This window comes from Pseudopipra pipra, chromosome 25 (genome assembly GCF_036250125.1).
Source record: "Pseudopipra pipra isolate bDixPip1 chromosome 25, bDixPip1.hap1, whole genome shotgun sequence".
NCBI classification, from domain to species: Eukaryota; Metazoa; Chordata; class Aves; order Passeriformes; family Pipridae; genus Pseudopipra; species Pseudopipra pipra.
In genome coordinates this window covers 6,625,569-6,642,360 of record NC_087573.1, presented here as the reverse complement: position 1 = coordinate 6,642,360, position 16,792 = coordinate 6,625,569, and the positions used below count along the sequence as shown (strand labels likewise).

The window sequence follows — 16,792 nt, the reverse complement described above, 5'->3', positions numbered from 1 at the left end:
ATTTAAGTAGTTTTATACCTTCCGTAGCCTAATTAAACCCACGGAGGGACCTTGGGCACATTTATTAGGGCTGTCTGTGTGATGAGCTGTGTTCTCGGCCTCAGTGGGGCCATTTGCAGCTGTGGAGCAGATTCCATGTACCAAATATCCCAATCTTCCATGTTTTGCAACACCTCCCATCATCCCCTTCCCTTTCCCGAGCGTGGGCCGGAGCTCGAGGGTGGGTTTGCAGCCGGGGGGAACGGCCTTTGCCAGCTCGCAGAGGTGGTGGATGCTTCCAAAATCCATCCCCACCGGGGGATGAGCCTCTGATCCAGCCAGGATTCTGCCTCCTCCTTGGGGTTATCAGGGAATTGCTGCTCCAGGAGTCATTTTCGGGCCAGTTTTGAGTGGGTGGTAAAGCATTTGTGCTTCCCGGAGGAGGGAGCAGCAGTTTGTTTGCACACAGGGCTTGTTCCCAGGGCAAATTTCCTCCTTGGCACGAAGAGAAAAGAAAAAGTTTGGGGTTTTCCCCCTTGGTTTTGGAGGAAAATCGCTGCTTTCCTGGAAACCGGCGCCACAGGAGGAAAACAGCTGCTGCCTCCAGCCGAAAGAAATCCCCGAATTCTTTGATTTCGTTCCCAAATACACAAATCTTTTCTGCTTTCTCCCTTTAAGGAAAATCTCCGGCCACGATCCCGCCTCGATAACGCCGCGATTCCTCTCAAGCGGCTCCTGTGCGGGAAGAAAAGCGCCGCGTTCCAGCCCCCAACACCTCCCTCTCCCGAGGAAAACACTGTCCCTTTGTGCACCCGCCCAATCCAGCGAACCTCGCTCTGCCGAGGGAGCTGAAACTACTGAATATTCCCACTGAAAGCTCCTTTCTGCGGGAATTCTGCCGCCCACCGGGACAACAAACGGCCGCATTGTGGTCCCGGAGTGGCTCCGCTTCCCTGGGCGGCCTCACGGTCTTTTGCGTTTGGGATTTTTTCCCTCCTGGAAGCCCCCTGTGGTGCTGAACACGCGTTGGAATTCGGTTTTCTGCGGAATATCCCGGTGGGAGCATCGCGTTGGGAGCGGGGTGTCCTCAGTGCCGGCAGCCCGCTCGTCCCGCAGCCTCCTCCTCCTCCGGAGGAAGGCTCGGACTGTCGCCCCTCGCTCGTCCCGGGGCATCCTCACCCCTTTCCCACCCCCTCGCTGCATTCTGGGAGAGGATAAAGGTGCCGGAAGAACTCGAGGGAGCTCCTTGTGAGCTGTTCCCGTATTTCCCGTCGCATCCAGGCTGGGATCGGGGCTCGGAGACACAGGATGGGGTCCAGCCGCAGAATCCTGGCAGGGAGATCACCGAGGGCGTCCCGAGGTGTCCCGAGGTCCTCTCTTCCAGCCTTTCCCATGCCAGGGAGTTTTTCCCACTGGATGGCAGCATTAGAGCAAGGAAAACACCCCGGGAGACTTTGCGGGAAGAGGGACCTCCCCTGGAGAGACTTGTCCCTCTGGTTATCCCGGCCCCTGGAGAGACTTTTCCCTCTGGTTATCCCACCCCCCCCGAGGGGTTTTGCTTGGGCTGAGGACGGGTGGGTTCAGTCCACTTGTGTTTACAAAATTCCCGCCACCGATTCCTCTCTCTCCCTGCCCTGTTTGGTGCTCTGTGGTCACTCCCAGCTCCCAAAAACGGGGTGTCCTGGAACATCCTCTGCCTGTTCCTCTTCCCCCTGATGTCTGTGGGTGCAGGGGGATCTCCTGGGACAGGGGGGCTGGGGCACTCTGAGCCATGACCAGGAGAAAAGCAATCCTGGACTGGGCAGGGAAAAGAGATGTCAGCCCTCATGGAACACCAAACTCACGGCTTCTAAATCCCCCAAATCCCTCCTTGTTCCAATTTCAGGGGTGCAGAGCCCCCCCAGTCAAAGTCACACTCCCTCAAAATTACCCATTTTTTCCATGGAAGAAGCTTTAGGGCCCATTCCTTGTGGGGGGGCTGCAGAGGAGGCTGCAGAGCTCCCAGGGATTGGGAAACAAACCACACTGGTCGTTTTTCCTTTCACTTCATGGATTTAAACCCCAGTTCCCTGGTAGGGCTCCAACCCCCGACCCCAAACCAGGGCTTTAAGATTTACTGATCTCATACTCAGTGCTAGTCCCACTCCCAGCACTGACCCCACTCCCAGCACTGACCCCACTCCCAGCACTGACCCCACAGCCATTCCTGACCCCACAGCCATTCCTGACCCCACACCCAACACTGACCCCACAACCAACACTGACCCCACTCCCAGCACTGACTCCACACCCATTGCTGACCCCACACCCAGCACTGACCCCACTCCCAGCACTGACCCCACAGCCATTCCTGACCCCACAGCCATTCCTGACCCCACACCCAACACTGACCCCACAACCAACACTGACCTCACACCCAACACTGACCTCACACCCAACACTGACCCCACACCCAACACTGACCTCACACCCAACACTGACCCCACAGCCATTCCTGACCCCACTCCCAGCACTGACCCCACAGCCATTCCTGACCCCACACCCAGCACTGACCCCACACCTCTCCCCATCTCCTCCTAAAATCCAGAATTTCCATCCTGCTCCCCCTCCAGGAGCTGGGGGGTCCCAGGTGGGCAGCACCCTCTGGTTCCCCTGGCAGACTCCAATCCCGGCCCAGTCCGGGCTGTGGGATTCGCTAATCCCGAGGCATCAGTGGCATCCGGGGCCGTGATTTACTGCGGGCTTTGCCACCCCGAGTCCTTTCCCAAAGGCCAAGCTAAGTTTACACTGGGATCGGATGACGGGCCCTGGCAGCTCCCTCCCCCCTTCCCTCGGGGAGGGAAAGGACGGCCCAGCTCCTCCTGCATCCCCCAAAAAGGGGGGAGCCGGCAGGAAAAAGGGGAACCTCCAGGGTGTTGCCCCTTTTCCAGGTGCTGGGCGGGATTGGGGCACAGCCGGGGAGCTCACGGGGAGCCCAAAGCTCTGCTGTGCCCCGGGACAGCGGGGAGGTGTCCCCTCCCCAGCCTGGCCGTGTCCCCTGCCCGGGGCTTTGCAGGTTGTGACAATAAATCAGGTCCTCGCCTCCAGCGGCAGCCGGGGCTGAGCCGGAGCCCCGCACGTCCCTCAGGATTCCTGCGGGGTTTGACCACCCCCCTGAGACCCCCCGGAGCTTTACAGGGGCTGGATGGGAATGACGCCTCTGGCCACCATTCCCAGAGGGATCCCGGGGTGTTTCCATCCTGTGGGAAGAGTGGGATCCCCTTCACATGTTGGGAAGAGTGGGGGGGTTCCCCATCCAGCCGCTGGGTCGTGGAATCCCACACTGGTTTGGGTTGGAGTGACATCAAAGCTCATCCTGTCCCACCTTTCCATGGGCAGGGACAATTTCCACTACCCCAGGTTGCTCCAAGTTTATCCAACCCAGCCTTGGGCACTTCCAGGGATGGGGCATCCTCTAGGAATTCCATCCCAGCCCCTCATCACCCTCCCAGGGAATAATTCCTTCCCAGTATCCCATCCATCCCTGCCCTCTGGCAGTGGGAAGCCATTCCCTGTGTCCTGTCCCTCCATCCCTTGTCCCCAGTCCCTCTCCAGCTCTCCTGGAGCCCCTTTAGGCCCTGCAAGGGGCTCCAAGGTGTCCCTGGAGCCTTCTCTTCTCCAGGGGAACATTCCCAGCTCTCCCAGCCTGGCTCCAGAGCAGAGGGGCTCCAACCCTGGCAGCATCTCCGGGGCCTCCTCTGGACTCTCCAGCAGCCCCACGTCCTTGTGCTGTTGTTCCCAGGGCTGGGGCAGCTCTGCAGGGAGGTCTCAGCTGAGGGGGCAGAGGGGCAGAATCCTCCCCTCCCCACTGCCCACGCTGCCCAGGGCACGAGGGTTTCTGGGCTGGGTCCTCTCCAGCCTCTCCCCCACCAGCCCCCCAGGTTCTTCTCCCAGGGCTGCTCTTGATTTTTCTTTGCCTCAGAATTTCTCCTCCTCCTTTGGGGGCAGCTCTTGGAAAGCACAGGATCCCTCCCCCTCTGTCCCTTGTCCACGGATCCCTCGGGGTCTGTGTCCCCTCCCAGGCCCTGCACATGAGCCACCTCCAGCCTTGTCCCCTCTCCCTGTCCTTGGTCACCCTGGGCTGGAGGGGGTGGTTTGGCCTCCCCTGCCAACATCCAAGTGTCCCTTTGGCACCGCTGTGGGCAGAGGAGGACGGAGCATCTCCCACGGGTGTTTCCTTGCAGATTATTGGATGGACAGATCCTCCCCTGCTCCCCGAGCCCCCCGGCCCCCCCCTCCACTGCCCCACAGGGCTTTGGGGGGGATGATTCCCCCTGGAGGTCACGGGGACAGCGGCTCCGGGCCAGTGACCCCCTGGCAGGAGGAGCTCCCGCATCCAGGACAGGGCTGGGCCACCCCTGCCTGTGGGGACAGCAGGGACTCTTAGGAACAGCCTCTTCCCAGAGTTTGGCACGATATCCAGGGGATTTCGGCGGGACCAGCCGGACTGAACGTCCCCGTGATGCTCCCTGGTGGCAGCGGGGAAGGGATGCAGCTGGAATACCCCAAACTGGAGTGTATTCACAGTTTACTGGAACCCGGAGGGAGTCACTGGGATTTGGGGATGCTCCAACCCCTCTCGTAGTCCCTCCCGACCCAGGAAACTCTCCGGAGAGGGGACACGGTTGGGAGGTTCTCAAGCAAAAGTGTTTGGGTTGGAGAGGGACATGGGATGGATTCGGGATATGGGATGGATCCAGGATAGGGGATGGATCCAGAACATGGGATGGATCCAGGATATGGGATGGATCCAGGATATGGGATGGATCCAGGATGTACTGTTCCACCAAGGGAGCAGATCCCATTTGCTTCAGAGAATCCTGGGAAGTGACAACCCTCCCCAGACCCCCCCAGCCATGGCAGGGACAGAAGCCCTTGTGCCACCACCTTGTGCCCTTGGGGACGTCCTTGGGGTGTCGCTACCCCATCTGAAACGGGGCTGATCCCAGTGCCACCAGTGTCCCCAGGGATGGGAGGGGTCTGTCCCAGTGCCATCAGTGTCCCCAGGGATGGGAGGGGTCTGTCCCAGTGCCACCAGTGTCTCCGGGGCCGGGAGGGGTCTGTCCCAGTGCCATCAGTGTCCCCAGGGATGGGAGGGGTCCATCCCAGTGTCACCAGTGTCCCCAGGGATGGGAGGGGTCTGTCCCAGTGCCACCAGTGTCCCCAGGGATGGGAGGGGTCTGTCCCAGTGCCATCAGTGTCCCCAGGGATGGGAGGGGTCTGTCCCAGTGTCACCAGTGTCCCCAGGGATGGGAGGGGTCTGTCCCAGTGCCATCAGTGTCCCCAGGGATGGGAGGGGTCTGTCCCAGTGCCACCAGTGTCCCCGGGGCCGGGAGGGGTCTGTCCCAGTGCCATCAGTGTCCCCAGGGATGGGAGGGGTCCGTCCCAGTGTCACCAGTGTCCCCAGGGATGGGAGGGGTCTGTCCCAGTGCCACCAGTGTCCCCAGGGATGGGAGGGGTATGGCTGCCCTCCAGAGCCCCTGCCTGGGGTGGGGGGTGGAGGGTGCAGTGGGAAGAGGGGCTGGGGAGAGCAGAGGGAATGGGGTGAAAGTGGAAATGTTTAAAGCAAGGAAAGGAGGGGGGTGGATGTGAGGAAAATGGGAAGAGCTGGCAGGGGAGTGTTGGTCCCACAGGAGGGACTGGGGAGGAGCAGCGGCCTTGAGGGACACTCAGGGTGGCCTTAAGTCCTCGATGGAGGTAAAGGAGAGCAGAGGGAAAGCTGCAGGTCAGATGGGACCTGGAGTGTCACCCCAATGTCACAGGGCACCCTGGCAGGGGTTTCAGTGCCTCAAAAACTCAGGGTAGGGCTGGGCACCCACAGTGACAGGAGAGGAGCAGAGCAGGCTCTGGGGGGTGGTGCCTGTCCCTGTGCTCCTGCTGGGCTCCTGCTGGCACCGGTGATCCCAGAATTGGGGCTGGTGGAGCCCCGGGCTGAGCTCTGCCCTCCCCCTTCTGCTGCAGCCCGTCCCGGCTCCGCGCTGGCCCCAGGGCTGGCGCAGCTCAGGGACAGGAGTGAGTGTGTGGCTGCGTCCCCTGGGCACAAATATCCCGAACAAACCAGTTTTGGGACACTTGGGGGCTTCCTGAGCACCTGGTTTACCGCAGGAGGAAAAGCCGAGCCGCTGTTTGCAGCCCCGGAGCAGGACCCGGCGGAACAGGAGGCGACAGAGCCCTCCTGGCGCCCCCGAGCCCTGGTAGAGGTGACTCCGGGCAGAGCGGGGCTGGCCCGGCCTGCCTGTCCTAGGTGAGGTCCTGCTGGGAGCCCCGGAGGGAGGGCAGGGCTGGAAAAAAACCCCCTAGAGCCCGGGCAGACCCCCCTGTCCGGGCTGGCCCCGCTCCCGGCAGGTGACGGATGCGGTGCCAAGGTGCGTGAGGGTTCCTGCCCGCCCGGCACGTCCCGGCCCGGGGCAGCTGCCGGGGGTCACGGCCCTCGGGCAGCTGCTGGTCCGGGGGGTGCTGTGCCCCCCCTGCCACGACCGGGAGGGGGATGGATCCACGGAACCACGGCGGGTGCAGGAAACAGAGTTTGGGAACGGCCGCGGCTCCCTCGGCAAAATGAGGCGGGACTTCGTTCGCTGGCACAGGGGCTTGGAGCGAGTAATTCCTTGGGGTGCAAACAGAGTAGGGTAAAATATCATCCAATTATATATTATTGAGCCATTAGAGAGTGTCCATGGGAGGCAGCGAAGATGGGGAAGGGCCTTGATTTGAAGCCATGTGAGGACACTGAGGGCTCTTGGTGTGTTCAGCTGGAGCAGAGGAGACTGAGGGGAGACCTCACTGCAGTTCCACCTTCCTGGGCAGGGGTAGAGGAGGGGCAGGGACTGAGCTCTGCTCTGGGGGGACCAGGCACAGCACCCAGGGAATGGCTGGAGCTGTGTCAGGGCAGGCTCAGGTTGGATCTCAGCAAAAGGTTCTTCCCCCAGGGGCTGGTTGGGCACTGCCCAGGCTCCCCAGGGCAGTGGGCACAGCCCCAAGGCTGCCAGAGCTCCAGGAGGGTTTGGCTGATCCTCTGGGGCACAGGGTGGGACTCTGGGGCTGGGCCTGTGCAGGGCTGAGGGTTGGACTGGGTGGCCCTTGTGGGTCCCTCCCAGCTCCGCATGTCCTGGGATTCTGTGAGTCTGGAATTCTATGGTTCACTGATTCTGTGATTCTGTGGTTCTGAGGTTGTGTCTCCCTGGGATGGTTTTCCCAGTGCCGTCCCCAGGCTGGAGGGGACACGGAGCCCCTCCCTGGCTCAGCTCCCTGCGAGTCACGGGGCAAAATGGGGCCATCCCTGCATGGGTGTTCCTGCTGCTCTCCCCCACCCAGCTCGGAGGAGAACGATCCCAGCACAGCCCCAAAACAACCCCCCAAAGAGCCGGTTCTCGTTTGAATTCCCCGGTCCTGCCTCCGGCAGCTCCTGATCCCGGCAGGAATTCAGGAATTCAGGGCTGGGCCCCCTGTGCTGCTGTGGGAGCTGGTGGGGGGTGAACCCCAACTGATCATGGAATTAGAGAATCATTTAGGATGGAAAAGACCCTTGGGATTGAGTCCAGCCCTTAGCCCAGCACTGCCACGGTCACCCCTGACCCTGGTCCTCAAGTGCCACATCCACACGTCTGAGGTGTCCCTCCAGGGATGGTGACTCCAGCACTGCCATGGGCAGTGTGCCAGGGCTGGGCAGCCCTTTCCACGAGGAAAGAAGATCCAGTGAATCCACCTGGTGACCGTGAGTGCTGCTGGTGTGAGCCGGGATGGATCCAGGGATTCCCCTGGAGCAGGAGCCTGGGCCAGCCAAGTGAAGCCCATCAGGCAGGATGTCCTTCAGCATGGACATTTTAGAGACAACACTCGATGGAACTCCAACCCGGGGGGGTGGCCCCGCAGCCGGGGGGGCTTTGGGAGCGGGATTGGGATCGTCCCAGCCCGGCCCCGCAGCCCCTGCCTGCGGTCATTGCTGGGGGGTGAAGTAAGAGTCCACTTGTGTGTGACAGACCAATGGAAACCCTGTCCGGGGCCCACCTGCCACTGTCCCTGCCCCTGACTCAGCGCCCGCGAATATCGCGGTGACGGCCAGGCTGGAAACGCTGGAGCCGGTGCTGGGAATGGGGACGGGGACGGGACAGGGCGGTGGGAGGTGGGAGGTGCCGGGCAGGGCAGGGAGCCATCCCCGCTGCTGTTTGTGGTTGGCCACTGGGTGTTTTCCACGTGAGCTCCAGGGGTGTCTGGAGGTCTGACTTAACCCCTCTGGAGGTCTAAATTAACTCCCTCTGGAGGTCTGAATTAACCCCTCTGGAGGTCTGAATTAACTCCCTCTGGAGGTCTGAATTAACTCCCTTAAAGGTCTGACTTAACCCCCTGGAGAGGGGCCCGACAGGGGCAGGAGGGGGAGCAGCTGAAGGAGGGGACAGCCCCGCTCAGGAATCATCTCCAGTGACCACCAGCAATATGCTCCCAATATCAGGGTTTGGGCACCTCCCTCCTGCTGGAATCCAGGGGGTCTGGGTGTTTTCCTGGCCCTCTGAGGTGTCTCCCACGGACTCACGCTCCCTGTGATGTGTTCAGAGCTGGATGTGGCCGATGGCAGGAGGGGACAGTTCCTGCCCTCTCCTGTTGGGTGGCTCTGAATGTGTCCCACTGGGGACGGCGCTGGGAACCCTCTCAGTCCAGGGTGTCCCTCTCAGTCCGGGGTGTCCCCCTCAGCCCTGGGTGTCCCCTTCCCACGCTGGCACAGGGGGTGGGTGACTCTCCTTGCTGACCATCCCCTGGAGCCTGGCTCTGTCCCCTGCCCATGGACCTGCTGGTGACCCGTGGTGACCCAGGTGTGACATCCCACTGCTGTCTCAACCCTGATGGGGTGCAAAGAGCCCCCCAGGATCCCCAGAGCCGTTTATGGGATGAACAGGGAGGATGTCACAGCTCCAGAGAGCCCTTCCCACATGGATGAAAGGAGCTCTTCCTTTATCCCGGGCCCTTGGCATCTCAGCTTTACGAGGCACAAGTGGGAAGTCTCCCCACCTCCTGTCTAATCCTGGAGCCTCGTTTAGGGATGGTCCTAATCTCCAGAAGCCCCAGGGTTTGCCCCAGCTGTTGGAAGGATCCTCCCTCTCCCCGCTCAGCTGTCGTGGCGGGGAAGGCGCTGCCGAGGCTCCCCCTCATTCCCACCCGGCAGGGCTCTGATTTCCTGGAAAAATCTGGGGGGATGGATCAATCCAATGCTTTTGTGGGATAGATTTACCCCTTTGGAATGGGGCCCTGTCCATAAACCCAGCTGGGAGGTGCCTGTGCTGCGTCACCAGGGGGTTGGAAGGGCAGTGGCACGAGGAGGATCTGATCCTTTGGGGAATAAATGACACGGTCCCTGTTTAGACCCACAGTTACCTGGAAGATAACTGAGGAAACACATCAATGCCCTGGAAACGTGGGTTTAAAAACCAATTGATAAAAGTCCCAGCTTTCTGTAGGAAGAGATCTTTTCTCCCTGGGAATCAGGGAGAACCTGCATTTCAGCAAAACCCTGAAACGCTTGGAGTTCCAGGCAAAATCGGGCTGATATTTTTAATTACCACTAAATTTTTAATATTCAACCCTCCCAGCTGGAGCCAGCACAGCCCCCTCTGGGTGATGTTCACTTCCACGCTGAGGAGGAGGATTTTATTTCCACCACCAAACTCATTTTCACCAGGTCAGAATCCCAGAACATTCCGAGTTGGAAGGGACCCACGAGGACCATGGAGGCCCAGCTCTGAGGTGAACGGTCCCTGTGGGTGTTTGAGGTCCCTCACCCAAACCCGGGGGCTGAGACACCCCATCCCCATCCCTGCTGGGTCCCTACCAGCAAAGCCATGGTGGTGGGAACTGGAACCTTCATCTCGGATCTGGTGCCTCTGAAATCCTCCAACTCTGAGCTTGGCCAACCTGCCGTGGTGCCCCTGCCGTGGAGAGCAGAGCTTCCCAGCTGGAGTTTACTCAACCCCTGCTGGAGTTTGCTCAGTGTGAGGTGTCTTGTGTGGATAAACAAGATGCCAAAAGGCTCCAGTAACGTGCCCCAGATAAGTCGGGGTGATAAAACCCTGTTGATTCATTTGCACTTGAACTATGAGTCACCCTGTGAGTCAACAGAGCAAACGGCACCCAAACGTCATCCAGGAGGTCAAAAAAACTCGAGTTTTGTTCAAATCGAGCGAAATTGTTGCCTTGGTGTTCTTCCTTTCCCGGGGAAAGCATTTCATTTTCAGCCCTGCTCCCCCAGATTGAACCTGGACAGGAACCCGTGTGCTCATTTCCTGACGAGCCAGAGTGGTGGTATTGATTTATTTTGCTTTCAGAGCTCTTCAAATTGCTTTTCTTCATCAAAAGAAACCTACATTTTCTTTTCTTTACAACAAAGTGTTTTCAGTGCAGATTAAACATTGAGATCGTCTTTGGGAAAGGCACAGGGAAGACTTGTGAGGATTATGGATGTCTGTGGGAGCCTGGAAATGGCCACCTGTGGAAAGAGTCATCAGAGCATGTGGAGGAGTCAAGTGGAGGGGTCAAGGCAGGATGGAATCCCTGAAGGTCAAGGTGTGGAGGAACCAGAGCTTCTCCCATGGTGCCCTCCATGCCAGACCCACCTGGGAGCCAAGGGCAGCTGGAGGAGCTCAGATGGAAGGGCTCCTCCAGCCCTGGGCAGCAGCACTGTCTCCTCTCTTGCCAGAGCAGCTGCAGGAGATTTTCTGGTTCGTGACCCACTTGGCAAGTCCGAGCCTCTCCAGGATGCTCCGGGGGGCAGGAGGAGCTGCCGTGCCCGGCCATGGCAGCAGGAGAGTCTGGGAGTGCCCTGTCACCTCCCCCTGCCTCAGAAAGCTCATCCCTCAGGCATCCCCAGGGTATTTAGGGGAAGGTTTTACTGCCACATTCCTCCTCACGGGGAAGGTAATCGAGGAACATCTGGGGTATCACATAGTTGTGGAGGACATGGGCCCTCCCTGGGGCACCGACACCAGCTCAGGCTGTCCCGGCCTTGTCCTGCTGCCAAACAACCAGGGCAGAGACAAACATCCCTCCCTGGAGCAGGAGGGTCCTGCTGCTCCAGCTGGCATGCATCATCCCCCGGGCTCTCCTCTGGGATGTCCCCACGTCCCTTCACAGACCAGGCCTGGCCAGAGGGGCTTTGCTCTTTCTTCTCTCCCTCCCATCCCCGGGTGGCCCCAGTTCCCCTCCACCCCTGAAGAGCCACCCCTTGGTGCCAGGCTGGGTCACCTGGCCGTGGCAGAGGACAGGCCTCCTGCTCTGGCTGTCCTGGAGGTGCCTCTTGGCCCTGCTGTCCATGGCTGGGGGTGTTCCCTGGGGACCACGGAACCCAGGGGAGCCAGGCCTGCTTGGCTGCCTCCCTGCACACAGGGAATCAGCTGGGGAACAGGGAAAACACTCTGTCAGCCCAGATTTGAGGAAGGACAGGGATGCAGAGGCATCTTTAGGAGTGTCTCATACATGGGAAGGGAGGGAAACACGAGCAGGCAGGGGGTGAGGGGTTGTGTCCTGTAGGATTAAGGGGCTTTCCTGGCTCAGTGGGGGGATTTGGGGTGAATTTGGGTTGGGGGGTGACAGGAGGGTGGTTGGTCATGAGTTCTGAGGGGATCAGGCTCCATGGCCAAGGTCCTGGTGGGATAGGCAGGGCAGAGCCTGGAGGACATGGCACAGGGCTGGGGAGGGATTGATGTTCTCCAGGAACGTGGGTGGGGCATGGGGACAGCTACATGGGTTGGGCCCAATGATCCCAAGGGTTGTGTTCCAACCCCAGAAATTGTAGGATTGAGGGTGGGGGGAGGACAGAGGGAGCAGAGGGCTCTGGGGTTCCAGGGGCTGTGGGAGAACGGGATGGGGAGTGGGTGGGTTGGGGGGGATCAGTGCAGGATTAACGGGGCTGGGGGAGTATGGGGTCAGTGCAGAGGCTGGGGAAGGCACGAGGGGTCCAGGGGTCCCTGGAGAAGCTGAGAGGGGACAGGGGGGGGCAGCGGGTGGCTGAGGGGCTGTGGGTGGGGCTTGGGCAAGCCCCGAGCTAGAGGGGTGCTGGGGACAGGAGACATGTCCCGAAAGAAAGGTGACCCGGCCCTGTGAGAGCCCGGGGGGGCCGGGCCCATGTGCTGCCATCCCATAGGAAGGGGTGGCGGGGGCTGCTGAATGTGCAGGTCCTGGGTGGCTATTCCTGGCCCGGCCCGCCCGCGCGGGCAGATTGGTTTGCAGGGGGGTGACAAGTGGCAGATTGGTTTGCAGGGAGGTGACAAGTGCCAGCCCAAGCCTATAAAAGTCACCGCAGCCCCTGTCCTGGCTCAGTGACCCGGTTCCCCCGTCCCGGAGCAGAGGGGACACACCTGAGCGGGGATCCCACCGCGGAGCCCGGACTGGGAGCAGAGACCTTTTGTGTGGAGCAGGAACCCCAGAGCAGGGAGGAGTCCCCGGAGCGGAGCCCCCAGACCCCGCTGTCCCCCAGCCCCCGGCTCTGCAGCGATGACGGGGAAAACGGCCCCTCCGGCCAAAAAACCCGCCCCGGCGGCCGCCAAGAAAAAGGCAGCGCCAGCCCCCAAGGAAAAGGCGGCTCCGGCCCCCAGGGAAGAACCAGCCCCGAAGGAAGAATCAGCCCCGGCCCCCAAGGAAGAAGCAACCCCTAAAGAAGAAGCGGCCCCTAAAGAAGAAGCGGCCCCAGCCCCCGCTGCTGAAGAGCCCCCAGCCCCCGCAGAAGCCGCTCCCACCCCCCCCGAAGCCGGAGCAGAAGCCCCTCCAGCCCCCGCAGAAGGTTCCCCAGCCCCCCCAGCCGAACCCCCGGCCCCCGAACCTGAACCCCAGCCCGAGAAACCAAAGGAAGGTGAGGACGGGACGGGACCCTGGAGCGGAGCAGGGCTTGCAGGGGCTGGGGGGGTGTCGGGGTGAGGGGACGGAGGGGTGAAGCCATCCAGGGGGTTTTGCTGAGGATCAGGAGGGTGGGTGGGCTGAGGGTGAGGGACTGTCCTGGGGCAGAGCCTGCCCTCACCCCCCGGTTTGTTCCAGAGCCTCCCAGCTCCCCCCTGTCCTTGGCCGTGGAGGAGGTGAGTGAGAATTCCTTCACGCTGACCTGGAAAGCCCCGGAGCACACGGGCAAGGCGGGCCTGGATGGATACGTGGTGGAGATCTGCAAGGATGGAAGTAGGACCGGGTTTTCCTGCCCCTGAGCACGGGGGGGTGGGGTGTGTTGTGCGGGTGTGGGGTGGAGCTGAACACGCCTTTCCCAGGGCACCAACTCCCTTTCTTTGCCCGAATTGGTTCATTTTAAATTGTTATTTTTTTTTTCCCATGGAGAAGTGGGGCTTCCTGTTGGCTTCAGATAGTTGGGATGTCTCTGGCAGGGGGTTTAATGTCACTGCTGTGTCCAGCTGGAGGGTGGAGGAGGGACCAGCCTGCCCTCTGAGGATGGTCCCTGGTGATCTCCAGCTCTGCAGAGACCTGGGGTTGGGATGGTGATCCAAGAAAACAGGAGGAAGAAGCTCAATGCTACCATGTTTGCCCAAAGAAAAGCAGGGAAGGAATGGGGATGGGGTGGGAGGATGAGGGAGGAAAGGATCCCAGGCAGGGCGAGAGGGGCTGGAATGTATTGGCAGCCCTGCAGGAGGGTGGGTGGGTGGGTGGAGGGGGCTGGGGGGTGGCAGTGATGGTCTGTGGGTCTCTGGTTGCATGGCTGGCCTGTGGAATGGGGGGTGGGGAAGACTCATGTTTTGGGACCTCTCTTGAAGCCCTGCTGGGCTTTGGGGTGACAGTGGGTGACCCACGTGTCTGGTGGGATCTGCAGGGGGAGGCTGGGGCTGGTGAGCTGGGGCTGCAGGAGCCTGGAGGGGTTTGGGGGACCCAGGTGGTCCGAGGGCCTCGGGGAACTCGATCCTTGGCTGTTCAGCTCGTGGCACACACGGTCAGCACGTTCTTGGCACATTCTTGGCTCCCATCACTGGGCTGGGGACAGGGGACAGCCACGAGCAGGCCCTTCTGTGGCACAGGCAAAGGTGCAGCAGTTCCTGGAGGGAGCTGGGTGGCAGCCACCCAGAGGGCACAGTTTGGGAGCTCTGCTGGGCCTGCCTGCGTGGCAGGAGAGCTCCAGCCATGCTGTGACCACCACGGGGGCTCTGTGACTGCCGTGCTTGGGCTGGGGCATGGCCCTGGGTGGGTCAAACCTGGTGAGGTTTGAGTGAGGGCTGGGCTGGGCACTGCCAGCTGTGAGAGGAAAGAGGAGCTGGGGGGATTTGGCTGCTCTGATGGCATTGACAGGGAAAACCTTCCTGCTCTGAAGGGGTAACCCCTGGCACACGGGGGTCACTTTAGGGACACCCAGGCCTCTGGTGACCGGGGCAGTTCGTTTTCCAGCTGAGGAACCTCCTCAGATGTTTGGCATGAGGCAAAGCTGTGTCAGCTGGGGGATGGGGGGGGTTCTACCCCTTGGCTGTGGGATGGGTTTGAGATGCCCCTTCCAAGCAGGAAGCCAGTGGTGAAGGGAAAGAGCCCCTGGTGGTATTTGGCAGTGACAGGAAAATCTCCTTGGTTTGAAGGTGGCTTGGCATGGACAGGTCCATGGGGCTGGTGGCATCTTGCCTGGAGGGCAGGACATGCTGGGGAACATGGGGAGCCCCAGTGTTGCCCTGGGGCAGTGAGAGGGGCAGACTGGCAGGAGAGGGTCAAAGGATTTTTGCTTTCAGAAACACCTGTGGTCAGCAAGGATCAGGTTTGCTGGACCGTGATGCCTTTTCTTGTCTGCAAACAACCTCCTGCTCCACTGCTGAGCTTCTACCAGCTCTTCATACCCTGAACTTCATTTCCAGCTCTTCATACCCTGAACTTCATTTCCAGCTCTTCATACCCAGCAATTCATAACCCAGTACCTCATAGCCAGCACTTCTTACCCAACACTTCATACCCAGGACTTACCCAACACTTCATGCCCCAACACTTCATACCCAGAACTTCATAACCCAACACTTCATAAACCAGGACTTCATTACCAGCTCTTCATATCCAGGACTTACCCAACACTTCACACCTCAACACTTCACACCCAGCTCTTCATACCCAACACTTCATATCCCAGAACTTCATCCCCAGCACTTCATACTCAGCACTTCATACCCCAGCATTTCATAAGCAGCTCTTCAGACCCAACACTTCATATCCAGCTTTTCTTACCCAGCAATTTATACTCAGCAATTCATAACCCAACATTTCATAGCCAGAACTTCATACCCAGGACTTACCCAACACTTCACACTCCAACACTTCATACCCCGAACTTCATAACCCAACGCTTCACAAACCAGGACTTCATAACCAGCTCTTCATATCCAGGACTTACCCAGGACTTCATACCCAGCCCTTCATACCCAACACTTCATACCCCAGCAGTTCATATCCCAACACTTCATATCCCAGAACTTAATTCCCAACACTTCATACTCAGCTCTTCATACCCCAGCATTTCATACGCAGCTCTTCAGACCCAACACTTCATATCCAGCTCTTCTTACCCAGCATTTTATACCCAGGACTTACCCAACACTTCATACCCCGAACTTCATAACCCAACACTTCATAAACCAGTGCTTCATACCCAGCTCTTCATACCCTGCAATTCATACCCCAACACTTCATACCCAACACTTCATACCCCAGCATTTCATACCCAGCACTTCTTACCCAGCACTTACCCAACACTTCATAAACCAGTACTTCATAACCAGCTCTTCACACCCAGAACTTCATACCCAACTCTTCATACCCTGCAATTCATAACCCAACACTTCATACCCAGCTCTTCATACCCAGGACTTACCCAGGACTTCATCCCCAACACTTCCTCCCCAACACTTCACACCCAGATCTTCACCCCCCACACTCCTTGGCAGAGGGTGCCTGACCTCCCCTCTAAGGTCCCTTTTCCCTCTGCTGCCCCAAATCATTCCATCTTTCCCAGGAAGGGGTTCTTTGGATCACTCCTGGGGGGCTCCTGCTGTCTGGGGGGGTGTCTGTCTGTCTGTCTGTCCCTGGCACACCTGAAGCTCTGTGCTGGGTCCATCCCAGGTTCCGAGTGGAAAGCTGTGAACCAGGAGCCTTTCCTTTCCACCCGCTACACGATCCCAAACCTCAGCTCCGGGGACAAGATCCACGTGCGGGTGACGGCCGTGGGAGCCGGCGGATCCAGCGCCCCGGCCACGCTGGAGCAGCCCGTGCTCATCAGGGAGATCCTCCGTGAGTACTGCCGAGTGCCGGGAGAAATCCCTGGGAATTCCGGGGTGAAATCCTGCAGAATTCCTGGGTGAAATACCTACGGAATTCCTGTATGAAATCCCTGCAGAATTTCTGGGTGAAATCCCTACAGAATTCCTGTCCATCCCTGCGGAATTCCTGGGTGTCTATCCCTGCAGAGTTCCTGGGTGTCCATCCCTGCAGCCTCTGCCCCTCTCACACATCACATCCAACCTCTGGCCCAGACCATGGAACATTCCCAGCTGGAAGGACCCACCGGGACCATCCAGTCCAACCCTTGAGTGAAAGGACCAAACCCACCCCCCTGGAGCACCACGCTGCACCCAACGGATCCGATCCCAGATTTTGGGGTTATTCTCCGTGCCTGTGCCCAATTCCTCGGGAGGGAGAACCTTCCCAACCTCCAGGGGCTGCTTCTGCAGCCGGGGAAGCTCTGGGGGTGAAGGACTCACCAGGCAGAGCCGAATTCCCGCGGCAGGAGCTCGGCGTCCTCCCCCCTGCCCGTCTCCTCCCCCCAGCCACACTCTCATCC

General features: G+C 59.8%; 1 protein-coding gene across 4 annotated transcripts in view; it reads left to right on the top strand.

Moving 5' to 3' along the window:
- The first annotated feature begins 12,309 nt into the window (after positions 1-12,309).
- Positions 12,310-16,792, top strand: part of MYBPH (myosin binding protein H) — a 13,714-nt gene continuing 9,231 nt past the window's right edge. For all 4 annotated transcript variants that reach the window (XM_064636113.1, XM_064636112.1, XM_064636114.1 and 1 more), the window contains exons 1-3: positions 12,310-12,847; positions 13,030-13,164; positions 16,075-16,242. In XM_064636113.1, coding sequence (XP_064492183.1) covers positions 12,493-12,847; positions 13,030-13,164; positions 16,075-16,242 — 658 coding nt within the window. In that variant the 5' untranslated portion in view covers positions 12,310-12,492. The remainder of the gene's footprint in view (positions 12,848-13,029; positions 13,165-16,074; positions 16,243-16,792) is intronic.